Genomic DNA, 23,670 nt, shown 5'->3' with positions numbered 1-23,670 from the left:
GAACTTTTTTGTTGGTTCTGGCTTAACCTCCCTTGTATCTATCCATGCCACGCCCTGCCATACCATGTCCAATCGCTTTGCTGATCGAAATGTCCTTTCGTTCTGTCTGTCTTCCACTTAATGAAGTTTTGCAGTGCAGCCAGCTAGAACCGAACCCCAACCTCCGCCTTCGCTTCGCTTCTTCCTGCCTTTTTCTATCATCGAATAACACCTCCCACACCAGCCCAGCCCAACACAAACCCACTCAACGCATCCGTGAACAAGCCGCCACCGAACCAAATCTCCCTCCACGCCCCGGTGCCGGGGTTCCGACCGCCTTTTTTGCTGTCGTTCTCATACAGACCCCTCGACCCTGTCGATCCGGCGAAATATTTTTGTGGGTTGGCGCCAGCAAGGAGGAAGTAAAAGAGGGCCGAGATGATTGTGTTGGAAAGTAGATAGAAGCCGAAGCCCCAGAGGGACTCGAGACCGAGGATGCCGGCGGCGATGCCGAGAAGGAGACCGGAGATGGAGCGGATGTTGGAGAGGGTCTGGTGGAAGTTAGTCATAGTCATGGGTAAAGAGGAAGAAAAGGGCCAAACAAAAAGGAGAAAGGGAGGATTAGGAGGAGGGACATGGGATTGGATTGGATCTTGTGTCGTGTCTGGTAACGCTGAGAGTGCTTGAAAACAGAACCCGAGTGTTTGCTACACTGCAGAGCCAATGTAATGTCACGAACACAGGGTATATACAGAACAGTAACTTACCCTGGTGTTATGTGTCAATGACTCCGGCACAAGAGGGTTCAGAACCAGAGATAACTCGTATGGTGAAGGAGCCATTGTGTTGTAGGTTGTCTGGCTTGTGGTGTGGTGTACTGTAGTCTCGTGCTGAGAGGATGATGGTCTGCAGGGAGACTCGGCGTTGCCTTATTGCTGCCACTTGTGGCCGCGATTCACTGTTTGGATACGGGCAAGTATATCAATCCGGTCTATGAGCGAAACTGGAAGGGCGGCAGGGTCAACGAAAGGCACGCAGTGTCTGTGTCAGTGTCGACGTCAATCGCGTTGCCGTACGTAGGTATTATGAGCAGCTTGATGTACCGGTCCGCCGTCGCTTGACCTGGTACGTTTGTAGCGTTGCGGAGGTGGCTCGCTATCAAGACGAGATGCCGGTGGGATGCAGTGAGGTTGGATGAGTTTCTGGCCGCAGGCTGTCAGTGAAGTGAAGTGATCCTAGCAGTGGACTGATTATCGTGATTGGTCGCCTTGCCCCAATCTCGCCTTGCCATTGAATTGAAATATCCACTTCAGCCTTGCTCAACTTGACAGCTACGAACTTGACGACACCGAAGACAAATCGATATCGTCGATAATACACCCCTGTCAGAGCTATAGACGTATAGACAGAGAAGAATTCGAAGAATTCGAATAAGAGAACTCAAGCGAGGCTGCGAATGGAGAAAATCATATGTTATGTTGGATATCTCCTCGTGCTATATAAACCGTCGAGGTCATTCATCCACATAAAGCTTGCTCGAGCAAAGCAACCATAATAATATGGCCGAGATATCGCAGGTCAGGCCGTTAGTGTATCAGCAACTAGCAGCCCTCTTGATTATCAAAAGAAAAAGAAAATCATTTTGTGAGGTGAGCGGGTTATGTTTCGCATCCGAGTCCGGCCAAAATACCAGCTTCGAAGCAGAACATGATCATAGTAATGTCTCGTCTGGTCATCGCGTACGACAACACAGCTCCAAAGTCGTACCATATCCACGCTGCTTGAGTCACCCGTTTCCGGCGTGTCTCGTCACCGCCGATATATGGCCGCTTCACTCAGAGTTTGCCCTCCGACTGTGCTTCTTTCACCTGCTCAAATACCTGGATAAACATTAGTATAACCCCTACAACAACAGTCGTTGGGAACAAACCTTGAGCATTTTGTTTCGCGCACCGAGAGCATTCACTCCGCGTGCTTCAAGTCCTTTATCGTCGAGTTGGACCAATTCATCCCATTTCAAGTCCTTCAGATTGTCGGTGTATTTGTGCAGTCTCAAAGACCGGAGCCATGCAGGAATATCTTGAAGCAGGCTAGGATCCGTCGGGTCCTCCGGAGGCTTGGAGCTACCGCGACGTCCGCGAGGAGAACGGCCACGGGCAATTTCCGAATGATCAGACAGATACCCTTCTGCGCCGAGAGAGCCTATCTGAGGAATGAGGCCGGCCATTCCTGCTCCCATCATGATTGGCGCACCCTCATATGCAGCCAAGAAGCCATTGTGCTGAGGAGAGGCAAAACTGGTTTGACCTAGAGGTGTCTGTAGGGGAAGGCCTGGAGAGTTGGGACGAGATCGTCGCCCTTGTGCCGCGGCAATCTGTTGTGCTTGGATTGCTGCCACTTGTTGAGCGTTCAGGATCTGACCCTGATCGTTGACCATGATCGTGTTGATCCCCGGAATCCCCGACGCCGTCACGCCTGGTGACAGGGTGGACTGCGTCTGAGGCTGCGGTTCATTCGATCTCGCACGTCGATATTTCTTGGCATCATCCAAAGCGATGCGGTTGTTCACCGTGGAAAGAGCAGCCAGTTTCATCGCAGTGGCGTTGGCCACCATATCACTGTGGGTAGCCGCTTGACTGAAATTGGGCACCATCGGAGTGTTGGTCATCGAGGCCCAACTCTGGTTACCGACATTGTACGGAGACAGCAACGGCATATCACTTCCTACCGGATCTGGCGCAGTCAGAGTAGTACTCTGAATATTGCTGGTCTGTCCCGCACCAGGCCGGGGAGATCGAAGACCACCGGATGACTGAGGCTGACTGAAATGGCCCATTGGTTGCTGCTGTTGCGACTGTTGCTGTTGATGCTGGCCGGAGGATGACTTGGGTCGCGAAATGGGTGGTTGCTGGTTTTCTGCCCCTTGACGCCAGCTCATGGCGTCGCTCTTAGATTCCCTCGGCGCGGATATGGTGGGCGTGATAAGCGAGCTACGATCCCCTATGATGGTGCTATTCCTGTTGGATGGCGGCGGGTTGCCCGTTTGTTGCGCATACTCTGCCCTTTGTTGCTGAATGGCAGCCACAGCATCCGGGAACATGGCATTGATGGTCGACTGATCCAGGCCTGAATTGCGCTTATTCCCAGCGGGAGACAACGGCGGGCGACCGATTGATGTTCTCCGATCATCAACGTTCAACTTGGTCATGGCATCGTTCAGGCGGCTGCACATGGCATCTTTCTCGCCAAAGTTGGCGGGAGAAAGTACGCCAGAAATCGGATGACTCTTGGACATCTGATTCAGAACCTGCGCAAAGAATCGCTGCTGCATTTGGGTGGTCTGTTGAATCAGAGCATAGGTGGCCGCGGTCCGCTCAGCTTCACTCAAGACGCGGAACCATTGTTCGATAGCACTCAATTCATCCTTGAAATCCTGGTCCAATGTCGCAGCAGCCATCTCTTCCAACATGGTCTCGTACTGCTCAATGTCTTGAATCCATTGTTCGCCCAGTTTGCTCGAATCGTCCAAACTGCCGTGTTGGGATTGTTGATTGTAGAGGACCTCTGACGCTGGACGAATAGATCGAGCCGAGAGAGGAGATGCGAACGACATGTCGGCTGATGCTCGGACAGTTTGCGAATGTGTACCAGAATTGTTACCGAGAGTGCGCGAGCTTGGAGGACGAAGTGAGGTTTTCGAGGCCTCTGGGGTACTGTTCCTGTTGCCGATGATATTGCTGGCCATGACGAGGGTCGACTTTCTCGTCTACTTCGATGGTAAGGTAGCACAGAGACACTAGGAGGGTCACAGAGAACAATGGGCTGAGGCTCGAAACCGAAGACACGGAATGGTTGGAGTCGCTGGTTTGGTCACACAGGACGGCACCTAGCAAATCATCAGGGCGTATCGAAACGGTGGACAGGACATGCGACGGTCGTCAGAGCGAATTGGAGCCAGTCCAAAGCCAGTGGCGACGGCAAGGAAGATCTAGGACGCGCTTCGTGTGCTGGAGAGAAGCCGAAGTAACGTTGAGCTGACACTGCAGAGAGGATGTGTGAGAGATGGTAAGCAGAGAGGACGGTGGTCGAGCAGGTGTCTCAGACACCCGAAGACGTCCAAATAGAATTAGGAGAGACTAGACAGTCACGCGCAATAGGCGTGAACAGGCGCAAGCTAAGGTAGATGGGAAGACGAGAGGAACAACGCTGAAGACTCAAGAGTCAGGATGAGATGGAAGATGGAACCTGAAATTGGTTTTGGTTCGTGGTGGGAGAAATGATTGAGTGCAGTGCCAGTGAGGGGACTTGGAAAAGGAAAAGTTCGCAGTCAACTGAAACAGGAGCCTCGTAGTTCATCGTAGTAGGTAATGCCAACAAATAACAGGCGTCCTTATGGGCGTAGTTATAATTATAACACCGCGTGCTCGGTTGTGTTTCTGGTTAAGAGCCGCCTAAAATGCTAGCCCGGCAAATGACAGGCAGCCTAGGGCAGCCCTAGCCGTCTGCTATGATGCTACCCTGGTACATAGCAACTCCAAAGCACTTCAACCGTGTCCAATACAGATATCAGATGATATTACATTGTAGATAGCTGGTACTAGGCATGAGAAAGCATGTCAAGATGCATCCGTCCACATTTGCAATTTGAACTGATGGACGCTCGACAAGAGGAGCTTGAGCGTACCAGTTGAGGTAGGCATTCACTGAAGGGCCCCTAGGGTTCCCTGCCAGGTACAGCAACATTCTACACATTTGAAGCACTTACCCAACTTGACCTCGACGGCACTTCACAGACAAGTCGTAGGCGCAGGCAGTCAACTTGGACCTCATCATTCTACTACTGAGATGAATGCCTTGTACTAGTATCCTTCATCCATCTCCGAGTCCTCAACGCTGTCTCTTGCCCGCCGTCAGTTACAAGTCACCGTTCTCTTGACAGATTATTACCTGTAGGTGCCTGGGACCCTTGCCCCAGTCCGACGCCTCATTGCGGCGCTCAGGGTTTTCATCGCTGACCTCGGGAAATGCGTGCGAAGCAGCGTGCGGTTCGGTCACACAGGATACGCTTGATGGATTGATCGTCTCGATCACAGAGCCTTGTCAGTGCCAGAACCGCAAGACTCGAAGAAGGCGAGCACCCAAGATGACTGACCAGAATCACTCCCACTCCCGCCCTCCCGGCAATGACCCTACATTCAGGGCATCATCTTACCCTTGGATGGCTCATATGCCACCGGTGCATCCTGATGACTTTCCTCGCGCATCAGGACCGCCCGTTTATGAAGGATTTGTTCCTCATCCTGGTCAGGCACCTCATATGCCACCACCGCCGCAGTCGCAGGGGCCACAGCCTAATGGGTTCCCTCCACAGTCGGCGCCAGAGTCAGGAAGACCATATCACCAGGCAAATCCTGCTCAGCCAGCCCTGCTGGCCGATTTGCGGAACTATGCTCAGACCTCCTCGGGCCATGAGCCCGGATATCAAGGGGTTTCCCAGTCTCGGCCTATGAACCCATACGAAGCTGTTCCGCGCCGTCCAGATGTGCAGTCGAACTACATTCCATTCCCGCAGGAGAAGCTGCATCAGTTGCCACCAAGACAGCAGCCAGCGATGCAGCCTCACTATCCTCCCCTCCCTCCAAGCTGGTCGTATCAGCATCCATCTATGCAACAGCCATATGGACACGCGAACTACCTTTCTTCCCATCCAAGCGGTCCGTATCAAGAGCCACCGGCAACGCAACCGAATGTGCCGCCAAACTATTCTCTTTCTTCGCAACAACCACCTGGAGGGCAGACTGGTGGCTTTTCAAACTCCAATCCGAGCCAGTTGAACCAGCTATTACATCCACCACCGCCGGAGACGCAGTCGGATTACATTCCCTTTCCTCGTGAAAAGTTGAATCAACTAGAGCTCGCGCGAGAAACCCGGCTCGCTTTGGAGCCAAACCGTCTGGCTGCTCCTCGCCTGCAAGAAGCGGACACATCTGCTGATGAGGACGACATCTCTGTTGACGAGGCCGATGATACTGAGCGAATCCCTCTCGCAGCTAGTCCTAATACGCCCACTGGCCGTAAATCTCGGAAACGTGGTGCGGCGAAGCCTGTCGGTGATGACAAGCCTCCCAGAAAACGACGGAAGAAGGGTACCGGGACTCGCGGAGGCTGGAGCAAAGGTCTCAAGATTGGTCCCAGACCGCCCATTGACCCCGGTGCCGAATTCAACCAACTCCACAAAAGCGCTATGAATGCCTTTATCGACGACCAAGATACAGAGAAGGCACTTGAACTGATTTTGAAGGCCATTGCGGTCAACCCGGAAATATATGCAGCTCATGCTCTCCTCTCAGAGATCTATTTTGCCAAAGGCGAAGATGAAAAGGCCATTGCTGCTCTTTTTAGTGGTGCCCACAGTGCCCCGAGAGACCCCGAAGTCTGGTGGCAGGTGGCGAGCGCATGCTTGCAACGATCGTCAGGCAATCGCCAGACTGCTCTACAGCAAGCAAGCTACTGCTATGCAAGGATCATACACAATGACCCCAAAGAATGTGATGCTCGCCTTCAGCGGGCGGCCTTACAACGAGAACTTGGAAACTATACCAAGGCGATGAACGACCTAGAGTTTGTCCGAGAACATAAGCCTCGTGATTCAAATGTCTTGAGGCAGATTGCCGAAGTGTGTATTGATACTCGTGATCTTGACAGAGCCAAATCGCTTTACGAAGAGGCCCTAGCATACTATCGCGAAGCTGGCATGGACGAAGAAGATTCTTTTACCTGGACTGACATTCTTGTCTATGCCCAACTTCTTGCTCAAGAAGAACCTGCTGACGTTTCCTTGTCCAACGCCATCAAGGCTTTGAGGTCATTGTCCAGGTGGCTTTTGGGGAGAGGAGAAGAGACCTTCTGGGACGATTACTCTGAGGATGACAGGGAATGGGATTCCGAGGATGATCCGCGAAGAACATTGGTCGAACAATTCGTCCCTGGAAAGCATCCTCTTGACACCTATGGTACAGGTCTGCCTTTGGAACTTCGCGTTCGACTAGGCGTTTTCCGTCTGAGACAGGGTCCGGAGATGCTGGATGAAGCACTAGCGCACTTTGAATGGCTTGAGCCAGACGCTCGAGATGAGGATGCCAATGTCTACGATTATCCCGACCTGTTTCTGGAAGCCGCGCAGGCCTTGCACGAAGCCAAACAGCATGAGCAAGCGCTCAGATACTACCAAGCATTGAAAGACATCAATGCCTATTCCGATACGGATTTCTGGTTGGGCGTTGCTGCCAATTCTTATATATGTGGCAACAAAGAACAGGCCATTGAATGCTACGAGGAAGCCAAGGCTTGGGACGACAACTGCATAGAAGCAAGGACTCAGTTGTCGAAATTATACGCCGATATGGGCGACAAGCAGAGGGCGATGGAAAATGCTCGTGAAGCCGTCCGCATCGCCGACAACTCGGTTGTTCGGAAGGTCGAACGGCGGAAATATGAACGCAAAGAACAGCGCATTGCTCGAGAGCAGGCAGAAAAGGCGCTGAAATTTGCCTACAGCCTTCCCGGACCTATTAGTGATGGGGTCCCTGTTGAAAGGATTGAGGCACGCATTGGAAGGAGGCGAGGAAAGGGCAAAAAGAATAAGCAAGCCAAAGCAGCGATCACAGACGGAACGTCGGCAAATGACAATCCGGATCGCCCTGTGCAAAGCGTCGAAGGACAGGACGGCGAGGTTGAGGGCGAGAAATCAAAAAAGAAACCCCGAGTCTACAAACCGAGGTCCAAGCCTGCACCCAAGCCGAAACGCATGACGGCGGAGGAAAAGGAGGCTTACAGAACCGAGAATGTCAATCGTCTTTACAAAGACCTGGTGGAGAACACAGAAGCCATGAGGAAGGGCGACGAAGTGGCGCGCAACACCTGGATGGACTGCGCCGAGTCCCTTATCACCGATTTCCGGAGCAACCGTGTGTTCTATCCTGCTGAGCGATACGTTACCTTTAAGGGGTACGATCGCGATTTTAATGCCAGCGATCGTCGGCGGAAGGCTCATAGACAGCAAGAGCAAGAGCAAGATGCCCTTGAGAATGGAGATGGTAACGGAGATCAAGACATCCCAAGTCCGTCGGTTGAGTCCACAGTTCCAACCGAGTACCGCGAGATCACCTTCACGGAATGGCTGGACGTGTTTCTTGAGTACGCATTGCTGTTGGCGAACGATTCGGAACCGGGATCTCAACAGCGTTGCTACAACATCATCACGGCGGCTCTGGATTGCTCGGTGTGGTACCATGATCCTCAAGCGATCCTTCACATCTACGTCACCTACTTTACCTGCGCACTGGCTCTCCGCGACTCACAGACGTTGTTCAACATCGTCCTGCGGTGGTTCATGCGCAGATTCCAATTCTGCACGGACGCCTATCGACTCTTTGCCGGCATGAACTTTCTCTTTCCCCATCCCGACGACAAAGGTGGGAAAGATATCCAGATGGCAAATGCACATTTCCGGAGTGGCCCGTCACAGAAATTCATGTTTCGCCAGGTCATGGCGATGGACATGAATCTTCCTCAGGATTACAATCCCGAAGGCTACGGTCCGGTACCCAGCTTCATGCGACAGCAACCGTCACTTCTGGCCAAGGACGAGGGGGATGAGGACCTGGCCAACGGGGAGGTGATTACGCCCAAGGAACTGGATGTTGTGCTTCTAACCCTCTATGGCCACATACTTTATGCTGGTGGAAGCTTTCCCAACGCCTTGTCCTACTTCTTCCGAGCACGGTCGCTGGATCCCAAGAACCCCGTTACCCTGTTGAGCATTGCTCTGGCCTATATGCACGAGCTCTTGAAGCGACAAAGCGACAATCGACATATGTTCTTCCTGCAAGGGTGGGCCTTCTTCGAGGAGTACGCCGATGCGAGACGCGAGTGGGCAAAGTCGAAAGGTGATCCGGAGACAGAGCTTCTCGTCGAGCGTGAGATCCTATTCAACCGGGCCAGAAGTTGGCATATGATGGGCATGTCTGATTTGGCTGTCCGAGCGTATGCCAAGTTGTTTTCGTCTGCAACGCCGACTGCCAGTGCGCAGACGGGGGCGGGTCAGATCAAGCATGCAGACTATACCATGGAAGCAGCTTATGCCGTTCAAACGTTATATGCGTTGAGTGGGAATGCAGCCATGGCACGAGATATTACCGAGAAATATCTCGTGGTTTGAGTCTAGACAAACAAAACAGCGAGTAAATAGTCAATAATCAACCACAAAGATGCTCGAATTGGTAACTGCTTCTCAGCCATTTTTTATATACAGCAAGTGATGGACCGTGCCACAACGTTGCCCCGACTCTCGCACTGCTTGGCTCGCTTGTCCAGTCCTCTTAAACCTTGCAAAGCGTAACTTGGCCGATTCATTCGTTTCCACTGGCATCTGTTTATTGACCTGGGGTCTTGGCGGGCTGGGACACCAATCTTTCCACGTCGGCCACACTCTGCTGAAGAATCTGTTGCAGGACCTTGGGGTTCTCGAGCTCCTTGGTGACCTTTGCGATGATGGAGTCGGCCAATTCCTTCTGCTGGCGTTGCTTGACTTGACCTTCGTAGCGGACCCAGGAGTCCAGGACATTCTTAGCCTCGGCGGCCAAAGCGGTCTTTTGCTCGAGTTCAAAAGCCTGGGCCTCGAGTCTGGCGGTTTCCTGTAATACAATCAGCCCTGTCCTGTATATACTGACCGGCAAACACAAGTCGTTTGCGCAAAAGAATGCAGTCCGTATGTACCTTCGAAACCTCGAACAACTGCTTGGTGATTTCGACAACGTTGCTCAACGGCTTGACATCCTCGATCCGTTCCTTGACGGCGCTGGCGTGGTTGCCCCGGGCCTCGTTGAGGATGTCCTTGATCTTCTGGACCTGACCATCCGCCCACTCCTTGTACATGGGACCACCGTACTTGAAGATGCCGTAGAAGACGGACAGCAAGCAGAAGGCGACGACGGTTTCCTCGTTCAAGACATAAAGCTCGTTGCTGATGGCCCACACTGAAGCGCCGGCTCCGGCGGACAGGATGGCCGTCTTGCTGGCCAGGCTGTTTCCGGGCAGACTGTCAATGATGGATTGCGCCTTCTTCTTGGGCTCTTCGGCGGGGACGTTGGACGCATATCGCGCGCTGGAAATCGAGGTCAAGGTTGGCAAAGAACGAATCGGGAGAGTGGTCGGTCGGAGTTTGCTGGCTCCTATAAACCGAAATCTAGTCAGTCGTTGTTGTCTTCATTCCCATTGCCAGCTCATATCCCCTCGTAGAAAAAAGGGCTGTCGGCTTTGCTCGACTTTACGTACCGGCCACACTCCTCGCCAGTCTGGACGCCATTGGATTTTAAAACTCGTGTATATCAATGCCTGCAGAGGGACAGAGACAGGATACACTTGGGCACAGCGTTCTGACCGTGACGTTCTCTTCAATGTGCTGCCGCGAACCTGACTTGAGGTCCGAGTCTGGTTCCTTTGGAGCTTCAAGGTCTCGCTCGACAAGGACTTGGCACCATCGCTCGAAGGGGACTAGTGTGGCCTTGTTGCTCCGATTGGCTGGAGCTACGTCAATGAAATAATTAATCCGCAGGCTTCGGAAAAAAGTCGACCCGCAAGATACAATTCGCAGACTCTCTTTGGCACCGATAAAGTATTCGAGATCCAAATATGGTGCGGTGGAAGAGGGTGACCGCAAGTAGTTAAAACATCAACCAGTCCAGCACTTCCGTCCAACTTCTGTTGGGACTGTGCCTTTGTTTCTTTCTTTTTTATTCAACGTCCCCCTCCAAAATGCCATCGTCGACCGCCATGGACTCGTACGCCTCGCTGATCGCGGGGCCCATGAGCACAGCACAGCGCAAACAACTACTCAAACAACTCCAGTCACCGGCCGCGATTGCGACACTGCGTCGGCCAGAGATTCTAATGGACTTCTTCACCGACAGTCTGGACATGGGCGACCTGGGGCTGGCGGTGCCGGCGTTGCAAGGACTGTTCCACCTGATCACCACACGCAACCTCGACTACCCAGCCTTCTATCCACGACTGTACGCACTGCTCGACAAGGATCTCCTGCACAGCAAGTACCGGTCACGGGTGCTTCGACACCTGGACATATTTCTCGCACCGCAGAACCACCTGCCTGCGGCGACGATCGCCAGCTTCATCAAGCGACTATCGCGACTGTGTCTGTTTGCGCCTCCCTCGGCCATTGTCGCCATCGTGCCCTTCATCTACAATTTACTCAAAACCCATCCGACCACCACCTTCATGATCCACCGCCCGCCACACCCTCCTTACACGAAATTCAAACACAATCTCGGTAACGACCCGTTCGACCCGGCCGAGCCTGACCCACAAGTCACCAATGCCATCGACAGTTCGCTGTGGGAACTCGACACCCTGCGCTCCCACTACCATCCCACCGTGGCGTCCATCGCACGAATCATCGCCGAGCAGTTCACCAAGCAGCAGTACAATCTGGAGGATTTCCTTGATCACGGCTACTCCAGTTTGTTACAGAGTGACTTGAACAAGAAGGACAAGAAGCCTCCTGTGGTTGAATATAAAATCCCAAAGAAGATTTTTACCCGCGATAACGAGGGTTCGGACCATGACACTGCGGCGGATAATCTCCTGTTGGACCTGTGGGATTTCACATCCTAGTATACCAGTGCAGTGCGGAGCGCGATCGTCAACATTGAGCCACTATATTTGTTCGTCTTTACGGGAAAACCTGGGGGTTAATTGGTCACGCATACACCCGCACACACATTCATGACTGACAAGATGCATGCGATGAGATACAACGGGTCGGTTGGGATAGACATTGCATGAAAAAGGAATGCTCGGGTCTACCTTGTGGGGAAAGAACTAGACTAGACTGGATTGTCTGCAGCGTTCTAGCGTATGGATGTTTTTGGCTTTCTGTATGGGACTGGGCTCCCGAAGATGGCCACGAAAACAACAATGGATGGAGTATGGAGTTGCTGTTCAGATCGAAGCCCGAGGATACCCAGTGGGATTTGGGCATACGGATGGATAGACGGGATAATAGACGCATGGATGGAGATATAGCCAGACTTACTGTTCCAAAAGAGGCGGGTTCGTAATGAAACAGGCAGTAAAGAAAGGTCTTTCAACAACCAATATCACACGGCATACAAACTAAAATAAAATATCACGGTCGGAATCCCTCTATTGATCAACCTTCAGGTTTACCTGGGGGAGGTACTGGTCACCACTCCACCGATAAGCAAGCACGTCGGACATGAGATGAGGAGACCAGACTCTCAAGGCACTGCAGGCCACGAAGCAACCCCTTGAACTGCCAAGTAGCTGCCCACTCACTGACAAACTGACTGAACGACTGACCCCTTTGGTGGACTCGGAATGTCTCCTTGAGGACACCTGGTGAGCTATCAAGCAGAGCAGACCTCAGCCCCAGAAGCTCCTTTCCCTCTCCTTCTTGTCTCTAGAACTGTCTCTTATGAGCCTTCTTGGCCGCGTTATGACCATGGTGATGCTTGTGGACCTGCCCCTGGCCCTTCTTCACCTTGACATTGGTGGTTGTGGTGTCATCGTCATAGCCACTACCGATCAAATGGTTCGAGTCGCCCAGCACATCGTTATCTCTCTTGGGCGTTTTCGGCTTCATCAACCCACGCACCTTCTTCCTCCCCGCCACAGCGGCCGTACTATTCATGACCTGAGCAATCAAATACCCATTGATAGTGTTGTGCGAATTCTCCAGCGCAAACAGGGGACACTTGCCATCGTCGTCGTCGCAGTCGACTGTGGGCGGACAACAGATTCCCACGCTGTTAGGACACGTGTTACAGAGTGCATTATCGCTGGTGATATCTGTTCCATTAGTGGTGCCGTTGGTGCCGGAGCCGTGGGTCGTTGGAACGATGAAGCGGGGGTTTGCGTCGGAATCTGGACCGGAATATGGTGCGGGACCAGAATCGTGCGATGAGGAGTTGTTGGTGCTGTTATTGAGAGAAGTAGGAGAAGTGGGAGAAGTCGAGTTGGTCCCGAATTTGAGAGCGGCAGCACCGTCCATGGGTCCAGGACAATACGAAACGTAGACTTCGATGGTGGTTACGGACCGGGACCGTGTTGAACTAGCTGAGCCTGAGCTGGTAGTTACAGGTGCGCCGATCACGGTTGTATATGGGCCTGTGGCGACGAATGTGCCTGAGCCGGTCTGAATTGATCACGGTCCAGTGTGTCAGTGACTTTCCTTTCCGACCAGGAGTGCCAGAGAGGGACGATCGAAAGGAAATCTACCAAGGGTGCTGGGCGCTGTCGAGCTGTCTGTCTCTTTTATGTCATGTTATGTACGTACCAATGTTCCGCAACCTTCAAACCTTCCATTTCCGCTCACGATTCCCGAGCCCACTCGTGACACAAGACCGCCTCCTGCAGCGGGCCATATCGTGCCAGTGCCGGTGAGAGTGCCGGTTCCAGACCCATAGCCACCTATTTATGGTCAGTTTTGTGGAAGTCTAGAGACCCATGGCAGTGTGGATGGAATCATGATCAGCTTGCGTGGACTTACATCCAGTGATGCTAGCGGAGCCCGTGAACGTGCCGCTCGTGGCGACGACTGTGCCGCATCCAACAACTTGGGATGCCGAACCTGTCCAGATGCGTTAGTATTTCTCTGGTAAAAACGAAACTAGGATGACCCAAAGGACCCAAAAGCTTACCACTTGCGGTCCCGGAGGCTACGATAGATGTGTCGGCGAGATATACTGTCCCTGTTCCCTCTGTTTCACTCTGGTCAGAATGAGATTATAAGGAACAGTGAACAAAACTTACCAACTACACCGCTGCCGGAAGCAGTTCCGCATCCTTCAATCGTGTTCGGCACGGTAGTTGTGATATTAGTAAAGACCACCGAAGTAGTCGACGTCACGGGTGTGGCAGTGATTACTGTCAACGTGGACAACGTCGAGGATGTTCCGGAGCCAGTAGTGGTGGTCGACGAGCCACTGTTGGTGATGGTAATGGTGGTGCTAGACACAACAATGATGGAAACTGATGCTGACGGACTCGTGGTCGACGATGTCCTGGACGATGTGCCCGATGTATACTGCACGCTTGAGAGCACACTGGAACTCGAAGTGGTGGATGTTGTTCCTGACATTGTGGAGGTCGAATCTGTCGTCGTCGTTAAAACGATCGTCGTCCCACTGATTATCGTGATTGTGGTGGTCGTGCTGGTAGACGTGGAGGAGCTGGTGCTGCCGCTGATTAGAATGGGCGATACCGATCCTGAAATAGAGGTCGAAGTCGAAGACGATGTGGATGAAGAGGTTGAAGATCTGGTGCTACTGGTACTGGTGCTAGTGCTGCTAGATGTCCTGGTGGCAGTAGTCAAGGAGGAGCTCGAAGATGGCGTGGCCGATGTCCTGCTTGTCGTAGTTGTGTTCAGGGAAAATGACGATGTCGTGGTGGACCGGAAAACGCCACTGCTATAGGTGAAAGAACTGGTGGTGCTGCTGTTGGACCGACATGAGGCCGGAATCGTAAAGCAGCACGGCAAGCCGCTCGACGAGGTTGTACTTGGTTCGAACACGCCCGTGTAGTTGGAATTATAGCAGTACGAGGTTGTGCTTGCCGGGTCTGGGTATTGGAAGACGCCCTGACAAGGGATGTTAACATCACCCTCGCATTTTCCGTGTCTCGCACACTCACATGATAATAATGTGTTGTACATGATGCTGTTGGCGTGGTCGAACTCGAGCTGGAATTGCCAGTAGACACAGCGCCTCCGCAAGGCGTGCAGGTCGCAATGGGAGGATCATTGGCAAATACGCCTCGCTTGAAAAGACCCTTTCCCTGCCGTGTCTTGCTGAAATAGTGATGGTAGTGAAGACTGTACAATGTTTCCCTGGTCCCGTTGGCTGCAATGGTGATGGAAGGGGCCACGGCCGTGATCATCGACGGGAGGATTTCGAAGCGAAGGTCTGAATCTTTGGGCAGCTGATACGGTTTGGGAGTGGGATGATGTAACGGTTCATAGGGCAGGGTAGAATATCCAAAATCAACGAAGGCATATGTAACAATAGGGTAAAAGCTCGCCGTCAACAGGATCAGCGACCGAAAGAACGACATGTTGGCGGCGTGTAAACGAGTGACTTGGAAAGCAAGAAGAGCCTCTCATGAGATGTAAAGAACCACGTAGCTGCACCATTTTCCTTCAAGATCTTTCATCTGTTCCTCTGTCGCGTTGTGCTGTGCACAGACCCGAGTCAGAAGGAATGGAATGCGGCGTGTTAACTCCTACCTTTGCTTGGCTGCCCGTGTTGGGACTGGGCATTATCCCTTGTTCAAGAGATGCCAGACGCCTTGATCTTCATGTTCGAGTGGCGACTGGGTCGTGCGAGATATCGTGGTCAAGGTGTTGGTCATTCTCTGGAGTGGAGTGTAAAGAGGCTGCTGTTGAGGCCGAGGAGACATAAATTAACGAAAAGGAGCTGCACGTGATGGCCACGAACACGACCTATTCTGCAGGCTGCGTACCACGACATTATAGGCCTGAGTGGCTTGTCGTGACAGATGCTATCGGTGTCCTAGTAGTAGTCCTACCTGCTGTCGCTGGCAGAGTCTTTTCATTCCATCGGTGGGTGGGTAATGGGGTTATGTCCAATTGGCGAGATCCTACATCCGCAAGGCTGAGCGGGTCAGGGTCAACCGTAATGCAGATGCCTCAAATCCTCATTCAATCTCAACCAATCTATCCTAGTCCAAACCCTTGTTCCATATACTATAACATCCAGTACCGTGTGTCATCATCCTTGCTCAGGCTATCCCATCACTGATCAGCAGCCAGTTCAAACAACGCAATTGTCTCGCAAAAGTTCGCCTTGTTGACCGAATAGGGCACCACATCTGTGCCTTCATAACTGATCATGAACTGCGAGCCCTTGGTACTGAGTGCCCACAAATAGATATCGGTCGAGTTCCGAATGTCCACCATTCTCTCCTGGCAACTCTCCGTGCCCAGACATGCCTGGGTGTTCCAGTTCTCGAAGAAATTGTACAAGCCACCCCCGTACATGAAGATGGAAGAACTGTTGACGAATCGGAGCCCCCACGTCCGAGCACAATTGGGTTGAACACAGTCGGAGTATGTAGGGTCGTGCCACGAGTCTTGTGGAGTGAACGGAAGCAAAGCGTTCGGGTTGCCCTGGAAGTATGCTGTTTCGTGCTGAATGTGGCCCATGAAGACGTTCCTGGCGTTGACAAACTGGTAGTCATACATGACCGAGTGCTCGGCAGCAGTGCCATACATCCACACTGGGCCGTTGTTGCTTTCGATCAAGAAGCCCCTGGTTGGCAATGTTAGCGAGTTCGGCAACAGCCAGATCTCCGTGAATGTCCTTACCCTTTGTTAAAGATGTAGACCTGATCCCTTGTGCCCATGTCCAATTCATGATCTGCCACCCAGCCCCAGGTATTTTCAAAGTATCCATCAGCTTGTGGAGTAACGTGCAACAGCAAGAAAGCTCCAATGCAGTTTGTCAATTTGGCATTTCCCGACGCTATCGGCGTGGCTGGCGTTTTGATGCAAGTGTCCTGCTGAAGCTGTGTTCCAGCAGACCCGCCTATGCGCCAATGAGCGTCCCAAATGCCGGCAAGCGCTGGGCCTGCTGCCTTGATATTCCATTCAATCATGATGGCACCAGGACAGGGTCCCTTGGTTTCGAAGATAAGATCTGAGATTTCCACGGTTCCAACGTCACCCGGATTGCCAATTTTCCACATAGGTTTCGGGTTCATCTCGCTGTTGAAGAAGGACCCGGTGGCCATGATGATGCTGAGTAGCTCCCCCGTGATTTTCACGTTTGGGGGTACTGTCACCGTGCTTGAGACAATATAGGCACCTTTGTCAAAGTAGACTATCTGGCCAGTGTTGGCTGCGAGGTTGAATAAGGCCTGCATGGCAACCGTATCGTCTAGGATATTCGATTAGTAAAGCGCTCCATAAGGCGAGGCCATTCTCTTCTTACCTGTAACACCATCCCCCAGAAGCCCATGCGCTTTAGCACTCAAGAACGAACTCCACTGGAGCGTCTCATATTGCGGTTTCACGCGATAAATGTACTGGCCATTGCTGTCCACCAAACTGGACGGCCGGGGAATAGGTGCAAGTTGTCGCTGGATGGTCGTCTCCTGGGCCGAGTAGGCGGTTTGACTGGAATTTGCATAGGTACATGTGGTTCCATTGAAGCTCTGGCCGTTTAGTGCCTGACCAGCGGTTGTCCAAGCATTGCCCTGAGCGAACAACGGAATAAATTGCCCGCCGGCCAGAACAGTTCGTGCCTGTGTGCCGCCAGCGGCCGAAATGGCTGCCTGGCTGCCGGTGAAATCCACGTTCTCCAATATCAGGGTCCCAGCTGCCTGGGGAGAGCTATATCCTGGGGCATATGGTGTTAAAATGCCCTGTGTAGCTGAAATGGTGCTGTCCAACAGTACCAGTGATCCAATGGCTTGATTGGAAAAGCCGCCGTTGGTCATGTCGATACCAACGTCGGAGTTTGTAATCGTAATTTGTGTGAAGGTCCAGAGCCAGTCGAAATTCATTTTGATGGCGGTGAGACAGCCGTCCAGATGGATTTTGCGCGTGGTAAATTGCTGGTTACCTAGATACATACCGACAGCGCCACCCGTGATGACCATGTCAGAGAAGAACCCTCCTGAGCCGTTCTCCATATAGATTCCTTGTTGTTGGTTGTTTACCACATCTTTGGCCACCATGTTGATCACAACGTTTTGCAAACTGGTCGCTTGAGCCACTTGCCAGTGTATGCCGGCAGTCTTGAGGGGCGCGGTAGTCATATCGATGATGAAATTGCGGACTTGCCGGTAGAAATTGTTCTGGTTGGCGTACCATTCGGAGCCACTCCCACTTGGAATGTATATATTGGCGTCGAGGACGGCAAGCCCAACGATGTTGGTGAAATTGGACTGCACCTTGATCGTGGGCGGGTTGACGGCATCTCCTACCATCTGTGTAAAGTAGTACATAACCAGTGGCTTGGATACGAGGTATGTTCCCGGCGGGAAATAGACCAGGGCTGGCGTCACTGTAGAAGATTGACAAAATGACCCATAGGTCGAATTTCCACCGCCGCATCGGTTGCCAGGGGCCGCAATAGCGCGATTGATAGCATCAGAGTCATCTTGTACGCCTCCACCTAAGCTCTGTCAGGAGATGGTCATGAAACATCGTCGATCTGTCAATGCTTACCCGTGGCGCCATAGTCTTTGACGTTGCGAAACACCGGATAGCTTGGGTCTTGAAATGCCACTTTTCCAACATTGGGCTTGTTCGCAAGCCAGTAGGTGGATTGAGCTGAAAGACATGCTGTGAAGTGCACAAGATATAGCACAACCACCCATAGATGTCGGCACGAGGACCACATTGCGGCTGATGTCTTGATATGCAGTGACGAGAACTTCTCCTCAACTCTCTGGAACGGCCTCTCCGTAATCGACAAGCTGCGATAATAAAGAGTAGTCGAGACGCGCAACAAGCTGAGGCTGGCCGTGACGCGCCGCATACCGCGCCCTTCTTCGCTCAGGAATGTCCCTTGGCAAGAATGTGGTGTGAGACACAACCGATCCACCTAGTAGAAAATACCTTTCAAACCGCGAAGCCCAGCCAGAGGGAGATATCCGGAGAACGCCATTCAGTATACACAGCTGCAGGAGAAACACTCACCTTACCCAGCCATTTACAGCCATGAAGATCGCCTCTATTTTCGCCATCGGGGTCTTGCTCCACAGTGCCTCTGCATTGAGGATCACGAAGAGAGATGAGAGGTAAGACCTTCTTGAACTGCTATGGAATGTCAGAGCTAACGGCGTTCGTCCAGCTCCGATATTGCAAGTGTGGCTGTGGAAAGTCCCATTGAAAGTACCCACGCGGAAGAGACAGTGGCGCCCACAAATGCAAACAATGAATATGACGACGGCGGAAGCGCAACATGCAACGAATGCATCAAAGACCCTGGGATTTGCTGCGCTGTTGACTGCGAGGGCGGTCTGTGTCCCAAGATTGCGATAGAGAATGGGGGCTGGACAATCAATGGTCTCAAGATCACGGGTGGGAATAAGCGACATTGACGCGAGAGGAAACGATACTGGAGCCAATGAGTCCCGTATGGCGTGGAGAGGATGTGATCGGTATTGAGAGAGATGTTTGTTGAGGATAACCATGCTTGCTTGAGGGATACCTAAATCATATAAGAAAACCAAAACAGACATGAGTGGTCGGAAACTGGAGGAACGAACGATTTGTTGGGAAACAAGTTATGCAAAGTAGAGAGCGAGCTATAATCCGAGGGATATCATCGCAAAAGAAATTGACTCCGGACACCCAGCACGCTCGTAGACCCGGACAGCGTACCGCCGGATTCATGCCAGGATGGTGGGTCAAAGCCCTATCAAGTCGTTGGTGACAAGAGGGTGCTTGATACGTTCATGCCGCCTTCTCAGCTATTGCTACCGTAGGCCTTTTGGATCTCCTTTTCGTACCGGGCCTGGATCTTCTTCCTCTGTAGTTTTTGCGCAGGCGAGATAAATCCCTGTAATGGTTAGCTTAGAGTCACACCGGAAGGTTTCAGGAGACATACATTTTGTGGTGTCCACTCTTCGTCTGCTAGGACCAAACCGTCAATGATTTCAATACCGGAAAGGCCAACATCGCGGCCAGCTTTCTGGATCTCCTTAAGGACAATTTGGTTGAGTTTCTTGTCGTGGACCATCTCTTCCAGGTGGTCTCCCTTGATGCCGTGGGCTGCAGCAATCTTCTTCAAGGCTGCTTCCACTGGGACCACGATGGCGATAGGCTTCGCTTTGTCCTCGGCGGCGAAGACGCAAATGTTCCCAACCACAGGGCACGCGCGGTAGGCGGACTCCAGCTTCTCGAGGGCGATGTATTCGCCATTCAATGTCTTGACCAAATTCTTCTTGCGGTCAATGATGCGTAAATGACCGTTGGCGTTGAATTCACCAATATCGCCGGTCTTGAACCATTTGTCCTCTGTAATCGCCTCCCGCGTCTCTTGTTCATTGTCCCAGTAGCCTTCCGTGACCGGAGGTCCTCGAATCCAGATTTCACCTTGAGGGGGGTTGCTCGACGAGTAATAACCGGCATCCGGGAAGTCCACCAGCTTGATCTCAATACAAGCTGGGATGTCGCCCAGAGCGTGTGGATCCCACGCCAGAGGATCCTGGATGGCACCCATTGCCGTCGTCTCAGTCAGACCGTAGCCTGAGATCATGGGTGTAACGGCATAACTGATGAACTTGATCGTTTCCTGAGAAATGGGACCTCCTCCGTTGAATGCGATCCGGAGCCTGCCGCCGGTTGCATCTTTAAGCTTCTTGAAAACAATCGCGTCGAGTAATCCGGCACCAGGAAGCTTGGCTCCTAGGAGTGTTTGCTTAAGGGACAGAGCCCCCCAAAACAGATTCTTCACGACAAAGGAGCCACTGTTGATCTTTGCAAGTATTCCTTTCTTCACGCTCTCCCACACGGCAGGGACGCCGATCAGGATGGTGGGTCGGAACTCTCGAATATCACCTTTACAATTGCGAACCGAGGTGTCAGAGAGAGTCTTAGGGTTACCATAGCCCATCGTACCGCCCCAGAACAGGCAAACGTTCTCGAACATGTACTCGAAGATGTGTGACTGGGGCAAATAGGTCAACAACGCATCCGATGGTCCGATGTAAGGCGCGACTATGCTTTGCACGCCGGCCATGGCGGCCACCACAGCCTTGTGTTTGATCGTGACGCCCTTTGGTGGCCCAGTTGAGCCAGAAGTGTACATGATACAAGCGAGATCCTCTGGACTCGGCGGCACCGGGTCGACGGGGTTGTCGGCGCCTGATTGCCGCAGTTCCTCAAAGCTCAGAACTTTGAGGTCCGGGAATTCTGACTTTAACTTCTCAAGATCTTCCTGCTTGATCTCAGGATCGGTGTTGTAGATGACAGATTTGACCGTTTTGGCAGCCTTCAGCACCTTGATCAACACCGGGATCAGGTTCGGATCCAGGAAAATGGCCACGGAGTTTGTCTGGACAAGTGAGTGCCGTAAGCCTTCTTCGCCCAGGGAATCGTAGGCAGTGACAATTGGAATGGACTGGGATGCAGCCGCATGGGACATGGCGAGCCAATGGGCACTGGTAACGTTAGCTTTGGCGACTCTGTCGGCGAAAGATTACATACCTGGTAGCTCCGTAAAGGTGCATTTTGTTTTCCTTGGTGATGCCCAAGTGGCGCAGGCCCGAGGCACAGTCGAGGGCGAGTTTCTCGTACTCGATGAAGCTCATGTAGCTATAGCCACTCAGTTCATAGTACGTCCATTTCTTGTCCACCTCCTGTTCCTGGCCATCCACGATCTTCTTCACCTTCTTGTTTTCGACATGGGTCTTGATGATTTTCCTCGTCCCGATGGCCTTTGCATTTCCAAATTTGCGCGAAGCACGTGTCAAGTTGTCGTAGATTGTCTTGACATCATCTGACGGCTGTGTGATGAGCTTGTCCTTTGCCATGGGGTGTCGCCTTGGGATGGTCTCGCCATCTTTCTTTTCGTAGCCCGAGGCTTCGACCGAGAACGGCGGCTTTTTGACAAGCTGAGGTTGCACATAGCCGTCCACTCTGGTACGAGTGTCGTTATTGAGTGACATGTCGATTAGCGGCCAGGAGAGGTCAACGACGAGTTGTTAGGGCAGGGGAGGCCGGTCAGCGCAGGTAGTAGAGGAGCCGCGACAATCAGTAGTCGGGCTTCCGTGAGGCGGGTTTTGTTGGGCAAGACAACGGAGAACCACTTGTGTTACCCAGCGGTACAATGCTTTGTGCCGCGACAGGTAAAGCGAGGAGACAGCTTGATCGAGTCTTGCTAAGGGCAGGAGAGGAGTAAGAAAGTCAGGGAGCCTCCGAGGATGAGAGGGCGAGCGCTATGAACAAGCTAACAATGGAATATACCTGGCTGAGGCTTCAGTTTCTTGCGCAGCTTTCTGGGGTTGGGGTCACCGGTCATTCCAGTGCGAGTGCGGCCACCGCAGTCGTAGTGGTGCCTTACAGTACGTCACGGGGGCGAGATGATCCAAGTTGTGTACAATTGTTGGTGCAGTCCGGGCTCCGGGCGCCGAACGACTCTTGGTTGGCGCTTGTCATGCTGCCTGGAGGGAGCCGACTAGTAGCCTAAAGTACCTACGTAGCGATATTCTCTTTATTTCTGCCGACACTCACACTTCACCCCTGCTGCTACTAGTAGCAGACACCTACAGACCCGGCTCTCTGATGACTTCATCTCGCACAATAAGACCTACACAGTACCTAGGTAATCACATCTCTGATTACCTAGGACAAGAAGCTGTAATGATAGCCAGTGCTCTACATACCATCTTGGGTCCTCCCGTTCAAGATGCTGAGGAAGGTTTGACATGGCCTTGACGTTCCAGCTGGTTCACGGCCCGGCCAATTTCGATATCCTGACTTACCCATGTAGAAACATTCCTCCTGTACACTCAAGACATCCCCAGCAACAATCTCGGCATGGTCGATGCCAAAGCCGAAACCGTCGAGATTGAGATTGGCGGTCATGATTATGTTCTCCGACAGTCGCCTGGTCTTTTGACCTCGAACCGAGCAGGAGGTACCACTGGTGCGGCCTTGTGGAAAATTACGCCGCTGTTAGCGAGCTGGCTTGCATCGTTGCCGCCTCTCCTTCGCGACCTGGGCGCTCTCCATTCCGAGTCAACGGTTGTCGAGTTGGGCTGTGGAGTGGCGGGATTGTTGGGCTTGGTGCTGTCTCGCGTGGTCGGATGTTATGTGCTTACAGACCAGGAGTATGTGATGAAATACTTGAAAGAAAACATCCTCATGAACACAGCAGCCCGAAAATCGGCCACAAGGACTTCGAACAGGAAAGGCAATGCACAACTTGAAAGGTATCAACCGAGAGACAATCTCAGAATGGTTCCGCTCGACTGGGAAACTACCGATGTTGGAATCTTGACCTCTACCATAGGCCCCCAAGGCTCTATAGACCTTCTGGTTCTCTGCGATTGTGTCTACAATGATTTCCTTGTCTCGCCCCTGGTGCAAACCTGCATCGACATCTGCCGTCTGGGAACCACTGCCGAAAAGAACACCATCATCGTCATAGCCCAACAGCTTCGAGCCGATTCCATCTGCGAATTATTCCTGGCTACCTTGATGAAGCATTTTGACGTTTGGCGGGTTCCGGACGAGAAGATTTCGGCAGAGTTACGTTCAGGATCAGGCTACGTCGTCCATCTCGCGACGCTCAAGGGTTGAAGAGGCAGAGGAGCGCAGTAACTGAGACGACATTAGATACTCTTGCAATACGATATCCACATTCTTCAATGCATTTTGTACTTTAGTCCTCGAATACGCCCTGTGTAGCTCGCATGCTAGATTCGTAATGTGCTGGAATGATTGTCAAAGTGAGGGCGGGATGGCAGGTTGTCAGTTGCAGTGGCCGAACGGCGGCCGTCAACAATAAGAAATACAGCTCCCGTTCACTGTCTAGCGACTGTCCAGCACATGTAGTGATCGTCTTTGAGATGACCTGTTCCTTGCCCACGGCGTGGGACGCGAACTCACCGCCTGGA

General features: G+C 52.4%; 10 protein-coding genes across 10 annotated transcripts; 4 read left to right on the top strand and 6 right to left on the bottom strand.

The window, feature by feature from the left end:
- Positions 1-197: 197 nt before the first annotated feature.
- Positions 198-821, bottom strand: HMPREF1120_01562 (uncharacterized protein; the record flags this gene model as incomplete). Its single annotated transcript, XM_009155581.1, has 2 exons — positions 198-530; positions 747-821. The coding sequence occupies 2 exons, from the start codon at positions 819-821 to the stop codon at positions 198-200; spliced, it is 408 nt and encodes a 135-aa protein (XP_009153829.1).
- A 993-nt stretch (positions 822-1,814) lies between these two features.
- HMPREF1120_01561 (protein vts1) lies at positions 1,815-3,724 on the bottom strand (the record flags this gene model as incomplete). Its single annotated transcript, XM_009155580.1, has 2 exons — positions 1,815-1,859; positions 1,910-3,724. The coding sequence occupies 2 exons, from the start codon at positions 3,722-3,724 to the stop codon at positions 1,815-1,817; spliced, it is 1,860 nt and encodes a 619-aa protein (XP_009153828.1).
- Positions 3,725-4,555: 831 nt separating this feature from the next.
- HMPREF1120_01560 (uncharacterized protein) lies at positions 4,556-9,264 on the top strand. Its single transcript, XM_009155579.1, has 2 exons — positions 4,556-4,928; positions 5,016-9,264. The coding sequence occupies exon 2, from the start codon at positions 5,123-5,125 to the stop codon at positions 9,197-9,199; it is 4,077 nt and encodes a 1,358-aa protein (XP_009153827.1). The 5' UTR covers positions 4,556-4,928; positions 5,016-5,122; the 3' UTR covers positions 9,200-9,264.
- Positions 9,265-9,413: 149 nt separating this feature from the next.
- Positions 9,414-10,376, bottom strand: HMPREF1120_01559 (ATP synthase subunit 4, mitochondrial; the record flags this gene model as incomplete). Its single annotated transcript, XM_009155578.1, has 3 exons — positions 10,315-10,376; positions 9,757-10,211; positions 9,414-9,674 (listed from the first exon to the last, which is right to left on the bottom strand). Exons 1-3 carry the CDS (start codon positions 10,343-10,345, stop codon positions 9,414-9,416), a joined length of 747 nt encoding a protein of 248 aa, XP_009153826.1. The 5' UTR covers positions 10,346-10,376.
- A 252-nt stretch (positions 10,377-10,628) lies between these two features.
- On the top strand, positions 10,629-12,200 carry HMPREF1120_01558 (uncharacterized protein). Its single transcript, XM_009155577.1, has one exon. It carries the CDS (start codon positions 10,795-10,797, stop codon positions 11,668-11,670), a length of 876 nt encoding a protein of 291 aa, XP_009153825.1. The 5' UTR covers positions 10,629-10,794; the 3' UTR covers positions 11,671-12,200.
- Positions 12,201-12,478: 278 nt separating this feature from the next.
- Positions 12,479-15,129, bottom strand: HMPREF1120_01557 (uncharacterized protein; the record flags this gene model as incomplete). The annotated part of the gene is made up of 7 exons (XM_009155576.1): positions 12,479-13,213; positions 13,355-13,488; positions 13,568-13,648; positions 13,719-13,778; positions 13,831-14,172; positions 14,527-14,656; positions 14,710-15,129. The coding sequence occupies 7 exons, from the start codon at positions 15,127-15,129 to the stop codon at positions 12,479-12,481; spliced, it is 1,902 nt and encodes a 633-aa protein (XP_009153824.1).
- Positions 15,130-15,829: 700 nt separating this feature from the next.
- Positions 15,830-18,443, bottom strand: HMPREF1120_01556 (glucan 1,3-beta-glucosidase; the record flags this gene model as incomplete). Its single annotated transcript, XM_009155575.1, has 4 exons — positions 15,830-16,346; positions 16,403-16,973; positions 17,028-18,215; positions 18,269-18,443. 4 exons carry the CDS (start codon positions 18,441-18,443, stop codon positions 15,830-15,832), a joined length of 2,451 nt encoding a protein of 816 aa, XP_009153823.1.
- Positions 18,444-18,763: 320 nt separating this feature from the next.
- HMPREF1120_01555 (uncharacterized protein) lies at positions 18,764-19,146 on the top strand (the record flags this gene model as incomplete). The annotated part of the gene is made up of 2 exons (XM_009155574.1): positions 18,764-18,843; positions 18,897-19,146. 2 exons carry the CDS (start codon positions 18,764-18,766, stop codon positions 19,144-19,146), a joined length of 330 nt encoding a protein of 109 aa, XP_009153822.1.
- Positions 19,147-19,514: 368 nt separating this feature from the next.
- On the bottom strand, positions 19,515-21,717 carry HMPREF1120_01554 (long-chain fatty-acid-CoA ligase; the record flags this gene model as incomplete). Its single annotated transcript, XM_009155573.1, has 3 exons — positions 19,515-19,607; positions 19,656-21,210; positions 21,257-21,717. The coding sequence occupies 3 exons, from the start codon at positions 21,715-21,717 to the stop codon at positions 19,515-19,517; spliced, it is 2,109 nt and encodes a 702-aa protein (XP_009153821.1).
- A 132-nt stretch (positions 21,718-21,849) lies between these two features.
- Positions 21,850-23,426, top strand: HMPREF1120_01553 (uncharacterized protein). The gene is made up of 2 exons (XM_009155572.1): positions 21,850-22,469; positions 22,542-23,426. Exons 1-2 carry the CDS (start codon positions 22,334-22,336, stop codon positions 23,351-23,353), a joined length of 948 nt encoding a protein of 315 aa, XP_009153820.1. The 5' UTR covers positions 21,850-22,333; the 3' UTR covers positions 23,354-23,426.
- Positions 23,427-23,670: the final 244 nt, after the last annotated feature.

This window comes from Exophiala dermatitidis (assembly GCF_000230625.1).
Source record: "Exophiala dermatitidis NIH/UT8656 unplaced genomic scaffold supercont1.2, whole genome shotgun sequence".
Classification (NCBI taxonomy): domain Eukaryota; kingdom Fungi; phylum Ascomycota; class Eurotiomycetes; order Chaetothyriales; family Herpotrichiellaceae; genus Exophiala; species Exophiala dermatitidis.
This window is presented reverse-complemented; position numbering and strand designations above follow the sequence as displayed.